Source organism: Nylanderia fulva, unplaced genomic scaffold, assembly GCF_048542155.1.
Source record: "Nylanderia fulva isolate GAGA-0341 unplaced genomic scaffold, ASM4854215v1 Scaffold4, whole genome shotgun sequence".
NCBI classification, from domain to species: Eukaryota; Metazoa; Arthropoda; class Insecta; order Hymenoptera; family Formicidae; genus Nylanderia; species Nylanderia fulva.
Window position 1 is genome coordinate 4791759 of NW_028190476.1, and position 17780 is coordinate 4809538.

Consider the following 17780-nt stretch of genomic DNA (forward strand, 5'->3'; position numbering starts at 1 on the left):
TTTTAAGATTTATAAAGGAAAGAAACAGGAAGGATTAAATGAAAATAAATAATAAGGATTAATTGTAAAATAATAATGTAAGATTCCTGTTGGAAAAATGGGTCGATAAAATATTAACAATAATCCCAAAATATGGACACTTCTTGCCAAAGTATTTTTCCGTGTAATCGCAGAAATACACTCAATCGCTTCTCACAATAGTCGGTGAGAAATTCCCCGCGGACATCAAGAAGAAGTTTAATAATTCGATAGAGAACTAGAAAAAGAAAAGTGCAGAAAAATGTTTTGAGATAACTTGAAATCGATTTCGGAAGTCATCAAGATTAGAGACAAGGAGATAAAGAGATGAATCCTTCCAGGAGTGTATTCGCGGTATTTTAGTTGGATTTCTATCCAATTTTATATATATATATATATCCTATACACATATTTCGAATCTCGATGAACTCTCTCTTTCTCTCTTTCACGCAATCTCTTTGATCTCCCGTCAGTGATGCATGTCAAAGTAAATCGCGACAATCTGCTAAACCGATGTTTCATTTGAGAGAATTCATCAACGGTATTTAACAACACTGTTTCCCGTTAAACATTTACGGAAATTTATTAATCCCCGGGTATTTCGGGCTAATAATTAATTTGCAATTAGGGAATAAAATACAACTCTCTTTGTGAAACTCCAAAATTAATTAATTTTTTATATGATCCATTTCAACGAAATTTATGATATAGATATTCAAGAGTCGTAAAAAATAATATTTTCCTTTCTCCGAATATCTATATATCGAAAAATGCTTCCCTATGTTCCGCAATATTTCCATACTATTTATATGACATTATCTTTTTCCATTATAAATGTTTATCTCATAACCTTTTAATATTTTCCATTCGACGAACGCATAAAATGATAAACGCTGCGAAGAAACAAGGCTATAATTTGTAGCTTTCCATTGCCTCGTTTCCAATTATTATTACACCGAGTGTGTACGATAGTTCCGTGAATTCTATTTTTTTCTCCATCAGAAAAACAATGAAATTGATTTCTCGTCGATCTGGCGAACTACTATATACGTATTTATCCTGCTATATATCCATCACGCGGCTATCAATTTTCCTATTTTCGAATCAAATCTCCGTGTTCCTATTACTCCGCCAAATAATACAAACCAATATTTTATTTCTCTTTCTCCTTCGCTCTGCCCGGCCTCATTAAGAGACAGACCCTTGACCCACTTTGTCCCTCTGCCTCTGCTGTGGCAGCCTTTTTCGACTCTACTTATCCCTGCCTGACACGTCTCGAGGTGTCACTACTCGTACATTTTCTCGAAACAAACTGAATTTGCCGATGCAGCAAAGAGAGCGTAAGGATTAATTTCGTTAATGTCACTTTAGACGATGTTTAGATAATCCAAGACACGTGCGAAAATTCCATTTACAATTTTATACGCGTCCCTTAGAATTTTCCATTCGCGTCTTAAACAAACGTACATTTTCTCGAAACAAACTGAATTTGCCGATGCAGCAAAAAGAGCGTAAGGATTAATTTCGTTATGTCACTTTAGACGATGTTTAGATAATCCAAGACACGTGCGGAAATTTCATTTACAATTTTATACGCGTCCCTTAGAATTTTCCATTCGCGTCTTAAACAAACGTGAACGCATTCGGAGCAAAAAATTATTCACAATCGTTATCTATATATGCCGCAATGTTTCGCGCTACATTGTCATCGATTATATTTTATCGATCTAATGCAGAGAGAGAGAGAGAGAGTCCGTTGCATGAAAAATTGCCTTGAATAAATAAAGACGTAGACTATTGCATGGAAAGTAGGCAAGAGAAATCAAGTATCGATCTGTAGGAGTTACGTTGCGCCGCTCATTGTTAGAGAAAAAGAAATGCGGATGAAAGTTTTAAAGGAATTGAACGATTGCGACGGTCAATGAGAGAATGTCTCGATGTGTAAAGAATTTCTAGCCATTCACATGGGAAAGAAGCTTGACCTTAACCGGTAGTTATTCTATTCTTAGCCTCCGCAGCTAATGTACTATTACGAAACACATAGGTATAGTTCGATTTGTATCAATCGATATAAAAACGTGTGACAATGCAATAACGCTATAACGCACGAAAATCAATTACGGGTATCAAAATTATTTCAAGTTCAAATTTTTATTCGTTTTAATTAGTATTCGTGTGTTTAAAATAAAAAATAAATTGCACACTGAGACTCTCTATTCGTAATGTTATAAAGTTATAAAGAATTCTTAGAATTTCCTTTAATGTAATTTATAATTTAGAATCTACAGAGATCTATTATTTTTTAATTTCCAAATAAAATTTTTTATATGCAATAATATCTACTATAATGCATGAAAATAAATTATGATACGGATATCAAAATTATTTTTCTCGGTTCAAGTTTTTATTCGTCTTGATTAACATTTAGATATTTAAGATAAAATATAAATTGCACACTAAGAACCTCTATTCGTAATGTTATAAAGTTATAAAGAATTCTTAGAATTTTCTTTAATGTTATTCTTAGAATTTCCTTTAATGTAATTTATAATTTAGAATCTACAGAGATTTATAATTTTTTATTTTCAAATAAAATTTTTTGTACGCAATAACGCTATATAATGCACGAAAGTAAATTATAATACGGACATTAAAATTATTTTTCCAAGTTCAAATTTTTATTCGTCTTAATTAACATTTATATGTTTAAAATGAAAAATAAATTGCACACTGAGAATCTCTATTTGTTATATGGTAAAGTTATAAAGAATTCTTAGAATTTTCTTTAATGTTAGAATTTATAATTTAGAATCTAGACCTATTATTTTTTATTTTCAAATAAAATTTTTTGTACGCAATAACGCTATATAATGCACGAAAGTAAATTATAATACGGACATTAAAATTATTTTTCCAAGTTTAAATTTTTATTCGTCTTAATTAACATTTATATGTTTAAAATGAAAAATAAATTGCACACTGAGAATCTCTATTCGTTATGTGGTAAAGTTATAAAAAATTTTTAGAATTTCCTTTAATGTTACAATTTATAATTTAGAATCTATATAGATCTATTATTTTTCCTTTCTAAATAAATTTTTTGATATCATTAAGGAAGAAATGAAGAATAAATTCCGCCTGCTGTAGAATTGCAGAATCGATTTATGTACAATTTCCATATACGCGAACAAAAGGAAATTTCGTTCGATGATAAAATTCTAAGTAGATTTAGTAAATTTCTAAGCCGACGACTTACCTTTAGCTTTATAGAATCCAGACTCTTAATATGAAGCCATACGACGTAGTTATTTCTATACTATTCTGAATCGAGCCTCGATAATGGTATCAGGGAGGAAAATCGTATATAACGTGAATCCAGAAAAATTGAGACGGAAAGAATTCCTTTCTCCTAAAAGTCTGTAAACCTATTCTTTTCTTGTCGATGGAAACAATTTCGATGTCAGGTACATGTAGGTCACCGTCAACCAGAAAAAGAGATACATTTCGTTTCTTCTTTCCCACCGTAATATATATTTACCGATTTACTGCAATTTATCGCGATTTAAATTAACTAAGCGTATTTTTTCTTTCTTTTCTTCACGTGCAATTTGTCATTTAATCATTTTATGCAATCCTTTTTTATATCGATACATAATTTTTTTTATCGATATATTAATATATTTAATATAATATATTAATATATTTTAATAGATTATGGATATATTTTATATATTATATTTATAGATTTAAATATATATATTATATTCTTCATGTGTAATTTGTCATTTAATCATTTTCATACAATCCCTTTTTATATCGATACATAAAGTTTGGCAATTAATAGAATTATTACATATATAATTAATATCTATAATATATTAATATTTCAATAGGTTATAGATATATTGTATATATTTATAGATTTAAATATATATTATATTCTTCACGTATAATTTGTCATTTAATCATTTTCATACAATCCCTTTTTATATCGATACATAATTTTTTTATCGATACATAAAGTTTGGCAATTAATAGAATTATTACATATATAATTAATATCTATAATATATTAATATTTCAATAGATTATAGATATATTATATATATATATATTTATAGATTTAAATATATTATATTCTTCACGTGTAATTTGTCATTTAATCATTTTTACGCAATTCTTTTTTATATCGATACATAAAATTTGACAATTATAATTGCTAATTAATAGAATTATTATATATAATTAATTATCTATAATATATCTATTAATATTTTAATAGATTACACATATATTATATATAAATATATGAATAATCCGTATCGCATTCAATTAATAATAATCGTACAACTCGGCTTAGTCAGAATATCTCTTGGATTGATGCAGGTACATCATTACGGCGTTATGCGCCTCGTGCAAAAGCGGCGATATGGTGGTGGCGATCGTGTTCTGGGTAGGCTACTTCAACAGCGCCCTTAATCCACTCATCTACGCATACTTCAACCGTGAGTTTCGCGCCGCCTTTCGCAAAACCCTCGAGAGCTGCTGCCGCGCATTCGGCCCGGTGCATGATCTGCGCCAGGTGCATCGCAAACAGGATCTCGTGCACAGCAACGCCTCGTCCGAGCTGCACGTCAACAATCAGCTGCGCAACAGCGAGATGACCAATGTCCACATCGAGGCGTGCATATGAGCGGATCTCGCGGATCCGGCTGCGCAAAAATAAACGGCCGACCCCTCGCGAGCACGAGAAAAAAAAAACGTAGATAGAACGGACGAATTCGCGAAGTGTATCGAAGCCGAGAGCGTTTCACATTAATTTAGCAATAATTTTATCTTTTTTTCGTATAAAAAAATGTGAGAAAAAATTAATGTATAAGAGAGAAGATTTTTAAAATTCTCTTGAAGAGAAAATTTAATATGTGAAAGAGATGGAATTTTTTCCCCACAATTCATTTCAATATAAAATAGGTACCTTTCTTATATTTGAGAAAAAATTAATGTATATGAAAGAGAAGATTTAAAATTCTCTCGAAGAGAAAATTTAATGTGAAACAGATTCAATTCAATATATAATAGGTACCTTTCTTATATTGATTACAAAGCAACAAACTTTTTTAGCAACCTAATATTAGAGGGAATTAAGGCTGTATTCATTATTATTACCGCGTCTTCGTTTTCCTTACGATCCTCCTCTGACTATCTCCTCAGATAAAATTTAAAAACTTCAGGGAAAGGAAAAGAAAAAGAAAATCAATAAATTAATAAAAAATAAATATTCGTGAAAAATAAATTTGAAGGAATTTTGATGTATACATATATAGATAGAATGCATTGTGTTTGTAGTTTGACAATTATTATAAATATAATATTATTATTTATTTATTCCTATAATAATTAATTATTAATTGTTGTTGTTCAATTTATTTAATTTTTAAAATTTAGTTGAAGATTAAACCTCTCATTATCAAAATTAAAATTGTGTGTTAAAAGAAAGTCTTCGTAAAATTCATAACATTTTTGAGAGAACATTTTTAAGAAAACAAGGTATTGAATATACAATTATATATTATTTTTAAGACTTGGTATGCGTTTACATCTACGTATTTAAAGAACCTGTCATACGAAAAGATTAAGATTGCTCAAAGATCATCGGAAAATTTATCATGAAAAACTAAGACTGTTCGAAAATTCGCGAAGAAATTTATAATATTAAAATTAAGATTACTCTCTCTCTCTCTCTTTCTCTCTCTCTCTCTCTCTCTCTCTCTCTCTTTCTCTCAATTTTCTCGTCGTTAAAATTAAGATCGGAAGAATGTGCGATGCTCGCGCATCAAGTATATACATTCGAGTATTCTCAGCGTGAGCAATTTGCAAGAGAGAAGTTCATAGTTCCAAGGAGAACGCGAGTATGTACTATATGTACTATGTGCTCTCGTGCCTGTTTCGTTCTGCGGCCGACCTATTTTAAGGGACACATTTGCCGCCTAGTCCCCGAGGGTCTATTTCTGTCCAGGCAGGCGTTCTATCAGGTCCGTAAATAAGACTCCTGTCCGTCGGCAGATTGATGTTCCGATTCGACAGTAATATTTTAGCTCTGCTTCGATAACGTCGGAATGAACCTTCGAGCCAACATTCGATTTGCGCGCATACTTTACTTCACTTCGTGATTTGGTCCTGTACGCTTTTGTAATGTGATATACCAATTTCAACTCTCTTCTATCCCCCACGTGAAATTCATCGAAAGTAATACGATAATTATTGACACGTAATAGGTATTGTACAACAAATCAAATGAATAGAAACATACGTTAGTAATTTGAATTGGAAAATCATTTGCGAGATTATTATTTTTCCATTTCTTTTATATTTGATTTAAATCATTATTTTCGCTCTTATTTATGTTTTTATAAATTATCAGAAAGATTGATCTTCAAGATTAAACTTCAAGGATTGAAATTGGCAATAAACTGTGAGAAGCGAAGATTTTTCTTGAAAAAAGAAACTTCTTCGAGAGATCGATAGAGGAATTTTCAAGCGTATTAAAGAATTATATCTTTTATATTTGATTTAAATCATTATTTTTGCTCTTATTTATGTTTTTATAAATTATCAGAAAGATTGATCTTCAAGATTAAACTTCAAGGATTAAAATTGGCAATAAACTGTGAGAAGCGAAGATTTTTCTTGAAAAAAGAAACTTCTTCGAGAGATCGATAGAGGAATTTTCAAGCGTATTAAAGAATTATATCTTTTATATTTGATTTAAATCATTATTTTTGCTCTTATTTATGTTTTTATAAATTTTCAGAAAGATTGATCTTCAAGATTAAACTTCAAGGATTGAAATTGGCAATAAACTGTGAGAAGCGAAGATTTTTCTTGAAAAAAGAAACTTCTTCGAGAGATCGATAGAGGAATTTTCAAGCGTATTAAAGAATTATATCTTTTATATTTGATTTAAATCATTATTTTTGCTCTTATTTATGTTTTTATAAATTATCAGAAAGATTGATCTTCAAGATTAAACTTCAAGGATTGAAATTGGCAATAAACTGTGAGAAGCGAAGATTTTTCTTGAAAAAAGAAACTTCTTCGATAGATCGATAGAGGAATTTTCAAGCGTATTAAAGAATTAATTCGAGGGATTCTGAGACGTCTTATATATAGACGCTGTCCCGTAATTGGAGGAGAAGCGAAGGGAGAAACGAAGAGACGAGAGCGAAAGACCAAGAAGAAGGGTTGAAAGGCGGGAGATAATGCCGTATTATTCGTTTAGGGGATCACTTTGTATATAATTGCGCTGCGGCAGCGCGTTTCGTTCTAATCAAAGGGATTTATAATAACGAGACCTTAAATGAGGTATCTTTGTAAATACGAATCTGCGTATCTTTAGGTTCGAGTAACTTTGTGTATAAATGTTGAATCCGTATCATCCCTCTCGCAAAACAAATCGTTTTACTGAAATAGCTAGATTTACGAAGGCACTTCGTTAAAGAGACTCACTGAAATGCCAAAAAAATGAAACAGAGAATATATTATATATAAATATAAATATATATGTATATATATATATATATATATGTATATATATATATATATATACACAGTATAAATCTATGTATATGTACAGTAATAGAACGTAAGAATGTTGCTGTTACGTTGTTCGACAATGATTGTTATGTATAATAATTATATAATTTATTGTATATTGTTTATTTTTAAATGAATATAGTGTTGTATTTCGATATCTAGTTTTGATTTTTGGAAAAACAAAAAGACGAAAGAATTATGCGTTATTTTCATAGATACGTCATCCAATTACAGTCTTGTCTTCAAAATGTAAATTTTATAGGAAATAACAAAGTTTCGTCAAAATTATACATTCGAATCAATTTACTTATGAAGAGGCTTTTAATTGATTAAAATTTTTATTTTTCACAGAAAATATATTTCAGAAACTTATTTCGGAGCATTACGCAATATATCTCTAATTTTCAGTAAACATGAAAAAAAGCATTTGGCAATATTGATAATAAATTAAATAATTTATGAGAATGAGAAAAATATCATTGTACATTTTTCGCGATATTTTTTATAATAAAATCTCTCCCTAGAATAAGAGAAAAATTTTTAGGTTTCCAGAATTTTTTCCATATTAAAAAAATCAATAGTCACGAGTGAATTGTGGCGATTGCGTCATAACAAACGGATGACTTGCTTTTCAATATTTTTTGCTTCTTTTCATTTCCTTATTAGCTTTTTTTCAAGCGTCGGTTGACAGATCAAAGAAAACGGTACACATATATATAGTTATGTATACTTCAGAGTGCAGAACAATCACTAACGTAAGCAAGATCGAACGATCGGACGATATATATCGTGGACACATTTTTTTTTCACGCGATTATAAATTGCGACTGTAAAAATGAGCGATTCCGAGAAATTTTATTTCAATTATAAATGTATAAGATTTTCATTTAAACAATATTTAAATTATTTTATATTTATAATATTTATTTATATGTACAATATTTACTTATATTCTTTATTTATAATATTATATTTATTCATCTTATAATATTTGTTGCATTATATTATCTTTACTAACAAATAATGTTGTGTGAAAAATCAATTTCAGTGATTTTAAACTAATTTATAATTTTTTATTTCTTCCCCATGTTTTTACGATCATCGGGATATGAAATCGCTACGAAATCGTTCGCAGGTTCGATCTACTCGTATATCACGTATCTGTTAGGCTACGTATAAAGGCGGCTAGTGCCCCTCTAATATAACGTAATGTGCAACGTTGTAAATCGATGTTTACGAGACACATTCCCGCCGTAAAAGCGACTGCTGCGAACAACCAGTGTCGGCAAAAAGATGTTATAGTGAGAAAAATATATAAATAAAACTGATTTCAGACGATCTATAATTTGCAAAAAAAAAGAGAGTTATTATAAAAAAGAATATATATTAAAAAAAAAAGAGACATACAAGAGATATTAAAAATGTATACAAATTTTACGTTATATATATTTGATACACGTATATTCGAATTATTGATCGTCTAAAATTGAACTTAAGGCAAAAAAAAAGGCATTCTCGACAAAACGGAAAACACGTAGTATTTTAATGACAATAGCGCGAATGGGAGAATTTATTATAAGTTTTACGGGCGCGCAATTTTCGTAGATTGCAGATGATATCGAGATAATTTTGCGAGAGATTGTGATTATTTTGGATGCGTGGTCATACGCATTCCGCCACGCATGCAGCGGAATTTGCAGGTTGCATAACTATATTTACTGTAATGTGGTTTCATGGATCGTGTTGTCTAATGATTGAGAGGCTAATTTATCGCCAGATGCTATATGCGACTAATTTGTGGGGATTAACATTGTCAGTGTATTACACGAAAAGGTAAATATAGCCATTTCTTCTCGCATATCTATTTATTTTAGTACATTATTGTATTATAATCCATATTCAGATTATTTTTAAATTATTTATTTATTTAATTAATTATTATATATGTCAATTACATTAAAATATATAGATATATGCACTAAAGTGAGCATCAAAGGTCTTTGATATATATCTTAAATAACATGTAAGTAAATAATAATATATATATTGATTTAATATATTTTTATTTTTCATAGATTTATGTATACTTGCAGTTAATATTAATTCTTATAAATAATTTGATATACTAAACAATTTGTAAATATATGTACATTTCTCTTTTATAGCAATAATTTGAAAAGTTACTTGCGTGACTACGCATCCATCATAATAGAAGCCTAATGCATGACATATTTTCCAAATAGTGCATTTTTAAAGAATGCCATGACATGAAAGAATACGTATATATGTGTACGAAGTAAAATTATGTATCGTGTGGGAATGTAATGAGAGTGCAAACAAATTGAGATGATTGTGTTTGAAGATGTGGATCTGTGTAGAAAATTAATAACAATGTTTTAAAGAAACTTGTACATTTCTCTTGATTTTCCATTTTCCTCCATGAAATCCACAATTGTACTCTTTCCTAATTTCTGTAATAAATTCATTCTAAAAATAACACTCTCACATTCTTGTTTAAATTTAAATTACACTGGTGACTATTTTAATTTTAATTAAATTTTAATCTTTTCTACAAAATATATGTTGTTATATCGCGCAAGCTATTTTCACACAAATAAATTCGCGTCGGGAAATCCCATAATAATTTTGCAACTTGGCATAAAGAGCAAAGAAAATAATTGAGTTGTTTAATGCTAAAAACGTACGTATGCAACGTGTGATAAAATTTGCATAAAATTAAAGAAGCTTATTTTATTCGTAAATAAAACTTACATAATAACTAAAACTTAAAAATCACATATATTTTTATTTTAAAATTGAATATGTAAATTTAAATATATAAATTATATGTATATATTAGATTTATATTAATAAATTTATTTAATTAATTTAAATATATGTAAATTACATAAAAATTAAAAAATCAAATATTTAAAAGTAGATTTCGTTTACAGAAAAAAGTTTTAATATAATAAGTATTAACTATAATTGAACGTTTTATTAAATTTTCTTCGAGTTTATATACATTATTATATGAAATTGATTTCTTTTCACATTTTCCATTTGGAGCAGAGAAATAACAGATCTTTGAAATTATATACTTATTTAACGGCGACCGATTCGATTCTATGCAACATTCTAAATGTTTACGCTTGCAAAGCGTGAAATGCGACATCTCGTTTCAGAAAGCTTGTCAAGATTTCATGGGTAGTCAAACTGCGACACCTGCTTAGCATCCGGGACAATAGCTTCCTCTCGCTATTGTTACAGAATACACGTAACTGCTGCATCGAGAACTGTATATTCGTATTATTGCGGAATTTTCGAATGCGCATAAATTGACAATGTTTGCTTTCATCTCCAATAAATCGAAATCTAAACAATAACTTGTAACAATTCCTTTTAATCTGATATTTCTCCCATATACACATACTAATATTAAACGCAAGAAATATATACATATACAATACATATTTGTTATTTAAATATAAAATTATTAATGCAAATATATGTATTAGAGAGTGCAAAAATTAACGAAATGTTTGATATTTTATATTAGAAAAAATATGTCAGAATAAAATATGAAATACCTTATAAATTATATAGATCTCTCTTGATTTTTATATAAAATATCTAAAACTACTACAAACTTTTTTTTAAAAATAATAAACTAATTGTAATTAATAAAATTAATTAACAGTTAAACTAATAAAATGTAGACCAAAGTAAAATAAAAAATAGCTACTTTAATTTGAAATTGCACAGCAGAAAATATTCAAAGTTGTTCCCTTCATGAAGTCAGTAGAAGTCAGTAGAAGATTTAAAGTTGCTGAAAAACATCTGTATTTTATCGCCTGAGATTTATTACAGTTAGAAAGAGAGAAAAGTTAAGGCTCCATAAAATATGTAAAGAAAACTGAGCCATATAAACGAAACAAATTTCAAAGTTTTGCATACTATATATAGTTTACATCACTAAGTTCTCGTGTTTTATTATATCGCTCTAGTTTAAATAGAATATTCCCTTTTAATCGAGTTCTTTAATATAGCATCAATATCGTTTCGATATTTAATATTTCTATTTGGATCTTTAATATCAAAGTTCTGTTCATGACATATTACATTATATATATACATACATTATATTATTATATTATTGGAACAAGTTAATATTACATAGCACTCTAAAAAGATAAAGAAAAATTTCTTCAAATTATGAAAGAAATAAATAATACAAAATTTTTGATTTTATTAAAGATAAGATAAAGAATAAAATAAAATAAAATTGAATTTCTAATCTTATCGAGATTATTGAGTTTTCGAATTTTTACATGCATACAAAAGGTTCATTATTGCCGGATATTCTCTGAAACGTAATGCATACATTGTAATGCGATTCCTTATTCGATTCTCTTCCGCAAACGCGTTAGAGAATTATTAATTACCCAAATCGCGCGAATATATAACGAGGGGGTGCGTTTTCGTCGTAATAACAGAATCGATAATTAATGTGGAAATGAAACTGGGTTAATATAATATCGTTCTCGAAGTCAAATGTTTGCCTCCCGATTCGTGTACCATCGTCAAACGTCGGAATGTTCTCGAAGACGCTATCCCGTCGACGTAGATAGACGTGTAACATGGTAGAATATTCTCCATTCCCATGTTGGTGAAGGAGATTCAATTAAACCCTACTCTCAGGGCACAACCCAAGTTCGTTCCAAGTCTTGATTGATATACGAACACTTCTCATCGAAAATTCATTTTTCTTCTTCGACAATTTTTAAAAATTCATATCTCTTTCTTTTAATAATTTACCATTTTTTTTATTTGTTTTTTTCGTGCGTGTAAATTCTAAAAATAATCCCCCATCACGTCTAAAATGTCATTTTTTTCTTGTAATTTCGAAAATGAAATTTTTTTCTGTTTTTATTACTCCAACGTTGAGTTGTGTATCTCTTCGTTCCTCAAAATTTCAAGAACTTTTGATGAAAATTTAATTCAAAAATGAGCTTGATAAATTAAACATTGATAGAGTTCTAAATCGGGCGAGAGAAATTTCTCCCCCTTGAATAATTTCTAGGAGGCAGAATTTCCTTTTCCTCTTCTTCCCTTTTTTTTCATCTTTTCCACTTCGAAAAGCGAGACCGGGGAATGTGGGACACGCACCCGGTGCCGCCGCTGTCCCGGTTTTGATGCTGGTTCTAGTTTTTTTCCAGCTCGCCCCAGGGATAGCTCTTCGCAGACAGCTATACGTTCATGCATATGCGTTTCAGAAATTTTCTAAGGTCTGTCCGTGAATGAAAAAGGTCAGGGTATATATATATCAAATATACAAGCAGTGTCTTCATTTATCGATGCACTTTCGATACAATTTTGTCAGAACCAAAATGTCATAGTGCAGCGGATCTCTCAGTCACTGCTTCATTATGTATGTGTATGTATATCTGCGTTTATATTAATATATAAGAAGACCATAAAAAATCAAATAAATATAAAATGAATATAAAAGATTCTCAAGATATATATATATATATATAATTTTTATTTATATATAAATCAATATCACAAAATTTATTTAAAAATGGTGGCAACTATTGTGTAACTGATAATATAATTTGTATTTATAATTTATTAATATTTTATGTGTAATTTTGTATTGAAAAAAAAACAAAAATGTTAAAAATGTTAAATATAAAATAAATATATTATAAAAGATTCAAGATATATATATATATATATATATAATTTTTATTTGTATATAAATCAATATCACAAAATTTATTAAAAAATGGTGGCAACTATTGTGTAACTTGTGATAATATAATTCGTATTTATAATTCATTAATATTTTATGTGTAATTTTGTATTGAAAAAAAACAAAAATGTTAAAAAATCACTATTAATTTACAGTAGTTACATAATTATAACAATGTTCTCATATACAAATATCAAATCATTTTAATAATAATATGCTTGCTTTGCACAAGTATAAAAAGAGCACCAATACAATAAACAATCACCTATGCAATATCGTTTTTTTTTTTTTTTGACAATCGATTTGAAATAATCCGATAATATCAAAAATTGTATTTCTTGAACTAGTCTCTTTAATGTACTTTATTTATACAGTGTTTCTTCAGCATCTAAAGTCACACTTTTAATTTTTCAAACTAAAATCTATAATATTGTTTTGCCGATTTTTTACGCCAACATTTAAACATGTAGAGATACATTCTCGATAATGACAATGAAATATTATTGAAACCTTCGGAATCAAAAATATGAATTGACCAAACTGCGCGGTAAAAATAACGCAAGGCGAAGAACATATCGCACGTGTGCTTCATTAAAACTTACGGATTGTGAAACGACCTCCAGACTTTATAACGCTTATGCTTCATTATTTTATAATCGTTTATTCAAAGAGCTTAAAATAGAGAAGTTATGTTAGTTTTAAAAAAATATATATTACTATCATTCAATCAAGGAAGAAAATAAATATTTTAAATATCAAATCTCGATCTTAATAATTTTAAAATTATTAAAAATCACTTCTCATACCTTTGGTTTGAACAAGAAAATCTCTACACATTTTCAACTAAAGATAATCTGTTTAAAAAGCTTTTCAGTAGAAAAATCATTAATGCTTTAATGTGGATTAAGAATTAATACGCCGCGGTAGTAAAAGAATTAAAAAAAAAGAAAGAAAGAGAGAGAAACGAATAGTTCTTTGTTTTAAAATATGGCATGATACAGTATAATTATATATCATATATAAGATGTATAAAATAAAAAATATTTATATAATACAATGTAAATTAAAAATATTTAGTATAAGATTCTCGTATTTGTTTTAACGTTCTTTGATCGTAATAGCGAAGCATGCTTTCGATTCCCCGAGTGCAAAACTTCGTCGAAAACTTTTGCGGATGTATATATCAAACCGGCGATATCCGTAAAACAAGAGCCAACCCCAATGGGAAAAGCCAATAAAAAAAAGAGAGAGAACGATAACAACGGGATCCGAAAGTTCGTGCTCGCATCTCGAATAACTCGGAATAATTTGAGGGAGTATAATGTGCGTTGTGCTGGCGAAATTAAAATCGGAATTTTGGTGGTGAAAGTTTGATCGCGAACCCCGTCGCTTTTAATGTACGCGTTTAATTAACGCGGAGTAGTTTACGATAAAGTTCCATCGCAGTTTGCGCGGACAAAACCACGAAAATTGATCGTAAACAATTGATGCAACAATTTATTAATTTATTGTCTGAAATCATGTGAAACACGTAAAATAATTTAATGACTAATATATATCACTTTCCGAATGATGTTAAGCACTTTTTAATATATAAAAATTATATGTTATAATGATTTGAAATGTTTCGCTTAATTTTTATTTAATTTGTAAATTCGTAGTTTTTCAAAACCAAGAAATTGATTCAAATCAAATTATTTTAAAAAATATATAATAAAAATATGTAATATATGCATATTCGTAATCGTGTTACAAAGATTTATTAATTAAAAAAATGCGTTTGTAAAGTTAAAACTAAAAACAATTATTAAAGTTTTCTATAACTTTTACACTTTCTAAAGAAATATATATTTAAGAGATTGTTAAAAAGTCTTCGACTTACAAAGACGGCAGAACAGAATTAAACATTATTATATTTTAATAATATTTTAATAACACAATAATTTGCGAAGTGTGAAAAGTTTGAGAAAATACATTTTTGGAAAACTGATACAATTTTACGAAAATTGCGCACATGTAATACCTTGCGATGAGAAATAGAAACTATCAAAACAACATCATCTTATCAATTACACTTTCTTTCTTATATTTGAAAATAATAAAGCGAATCTATTTGTACTAAATTGAGTTTTAATCCCTTTTAAATCCTAACAGAAACTGAATTCTCTTTTTGATAATTTCACATTTTTTGTGCGACACATATAATACATATATAATATTTAATTTTTCGTAATTTATTATCTCTCATTATGCATAATAATAACGTTTATATATATAATCTTTTATATCTATATCTCTTATTATATTCTATGACTTACTATATTGTTCTGTTAATTTCTATTAATTCTTATTATATACGTACAATAAAATCTTTCATGATATGTCGATCTTTATATCAATTATTAAGTTTAGAAAACGAGTTTCGTCTATTATGTCATCATATTAATTTGTACATATGACATTACAGAACACACGTAGTGATTTTGTGATACACTTTATACTAAAACCACTGACGTTCATTAATTAGTCTTATTAATTAGCAGATTAGTGATGCGTTATGCATCGAAAACAACTGATTCTCGGCTGTTAATGTGAAATACGACGCGTTAAATCCACCTCTTTAATCCAGCAAGCGTTTGCTCGGTCCAGTGACGCGACGTCAGTTACATGGAATTTAGTGACACGAATCCAAGGCTCAGTCTCGCGTAAATCGAATTAGGCAAGTTGTATTCCGACGATCCTATTGTTCGTCATCTGATTATATCTGATCGCGTCAAAATGAGCGGTAGATGAAAAATGAGAAATTAAAATAGAGGAAATTAAGAAAATAAAGTATGCTTTATACGCCAGCGCATATTTCCAGTTTTAGCCAAAGATAAATATAGTTTTGCATGCTCTTCAGCGAGTATTAACGATCCCAGTTCGACTTAATAATTCAGATCCGGATATAGAGCTGCCTGACATTTTCGTGATTATAGTGTTAATTTAATCCATCTTTCGCGCGGAATTGCTCCGTGCAATTTGGAATATTATTTGATATCGTTATTTTTATGCTAAGTTCAATGTAAATAATGGAACTTCAAATGTCGAAATCTTTCGTAATTTATCCAAACGATTATATGCAAATTTATACATTATAAATTAGAATTATACAATATTTAAGTAAATAAATAAAAAATACATGTTATTAATCACTTACATATATTTATATAATAATTTTATAGCTTTAAGAGATGATCTATGTTTTATATTATATATATTTCATATTTATATTATATATTTCAATAATATAACAAAATTTAATAATATAAAAATTTCATAGATTTCTAACATAGAAAGTTGTTGTGAAGGAAAAAGCACATTTTTTCCTTATATAGTTTTCCCTTTCTTATCCTATTTTCTTTATTTCAAGCAACTAAAAATTAGTAGCAGAGTAATAGAGAAATTCAATACATTCGAGAAAGTAAATTTCCCAAGTCAATTTGGTTTCTTAAGTAAAATCTAAAATAAAATTGCCATCAAACGATAGGCGAACATAAACCAAAGGGGATGCATAGATAGGGGTAGATATTCATATTTTCTAACGAGAAAGAGAACGCCATTTTATCGACAGAATGTGTGAGGGTTTTCTACACCATCGGGAGTATTCAACTCAGCGCTTCTCATTGCTGATAATCGATAAGGACCTAGGTAAGTCTGAATAATTGCCTGTGGTTGATAAGAGAGCAAAATGGCAAGTAAATTTTCAACAAAATAAATATATTGAAGATTTCTATAAAGTCGATGATAGAGAAGTAGAGTTTTATTTCTTCCTGCAGATGACATTAGAGTAGTTTTTCGCAGATAGGTAAGCAAAAGGTTTTCTTGCGATAATAACGAAAAAATGAGAAATTATATTCCAAACCGGTAATTGATAAATTAGAGTATATATTTTTATTAATAAAATATATTATTTTTAAGATCATATAATAAATTCTTTAAGACTTTAAGTTTCAAAGGCAAAATATCTTGAATCTTGTAAGTCTAGATTTTTAATATTATTATATATATCAATTCGATCGTTGCAAAATTCAATATCGGTATCGAGAATATATGGTTATATAATAAACTTAATATATATTTTAATACCAAATCTATATTGATGTTTTTTTTGAAAATTTACTTTTATTAAAATCAATATCTATGTAATAAGAATATCTTAAATTTGTTGGAAAAATATTCAGACTTAATTTTTAACATTTTTCTTTCAACTAGATAAATTTTATAAAAATTATAATTGAATTTTAAAAAATCAGACAAAGTGATTTTTGACAAATCGGACAAGTGATAGCAAATCCGTACATTTCCATAAGTATAATATCAAAACCAAACAGAAAATATAATTAAAGCATATAAATATAAAAATTATTTA

The 17780-nt window shown here is 28.4% G+C and overlaps 1 protein-coding gene across 4 annotated transcripts in view; it reads left to right on the forward strand.

Annotated features, from left to right (window-relative positions):
• Positions 1-10016, forward strand: part of LOC114936253 (octopamine receptor beta-1R) — a 66443-nt gene extending 56427 nt beyond the window's left edge. For all 4 annotated transcript variants that reach the window (XM_085485863.1, XM_085485865.1, XM_085485866.1 and 1 more), the window contains one exon: positions 4405-10016. In XM_085485863.1, coding sequence (XP_085341989.1) covers positions 4405-4711 — 307 coding nt within the window. In that variant the 3' untranslated portion in view covers positions 4712-10016. The remainder of the gene's footprint in view (positions 1-4404) is intronic.
• The last annotated feature ends 7764 nt before the right edge of the window (positions 10017-17780 follow it).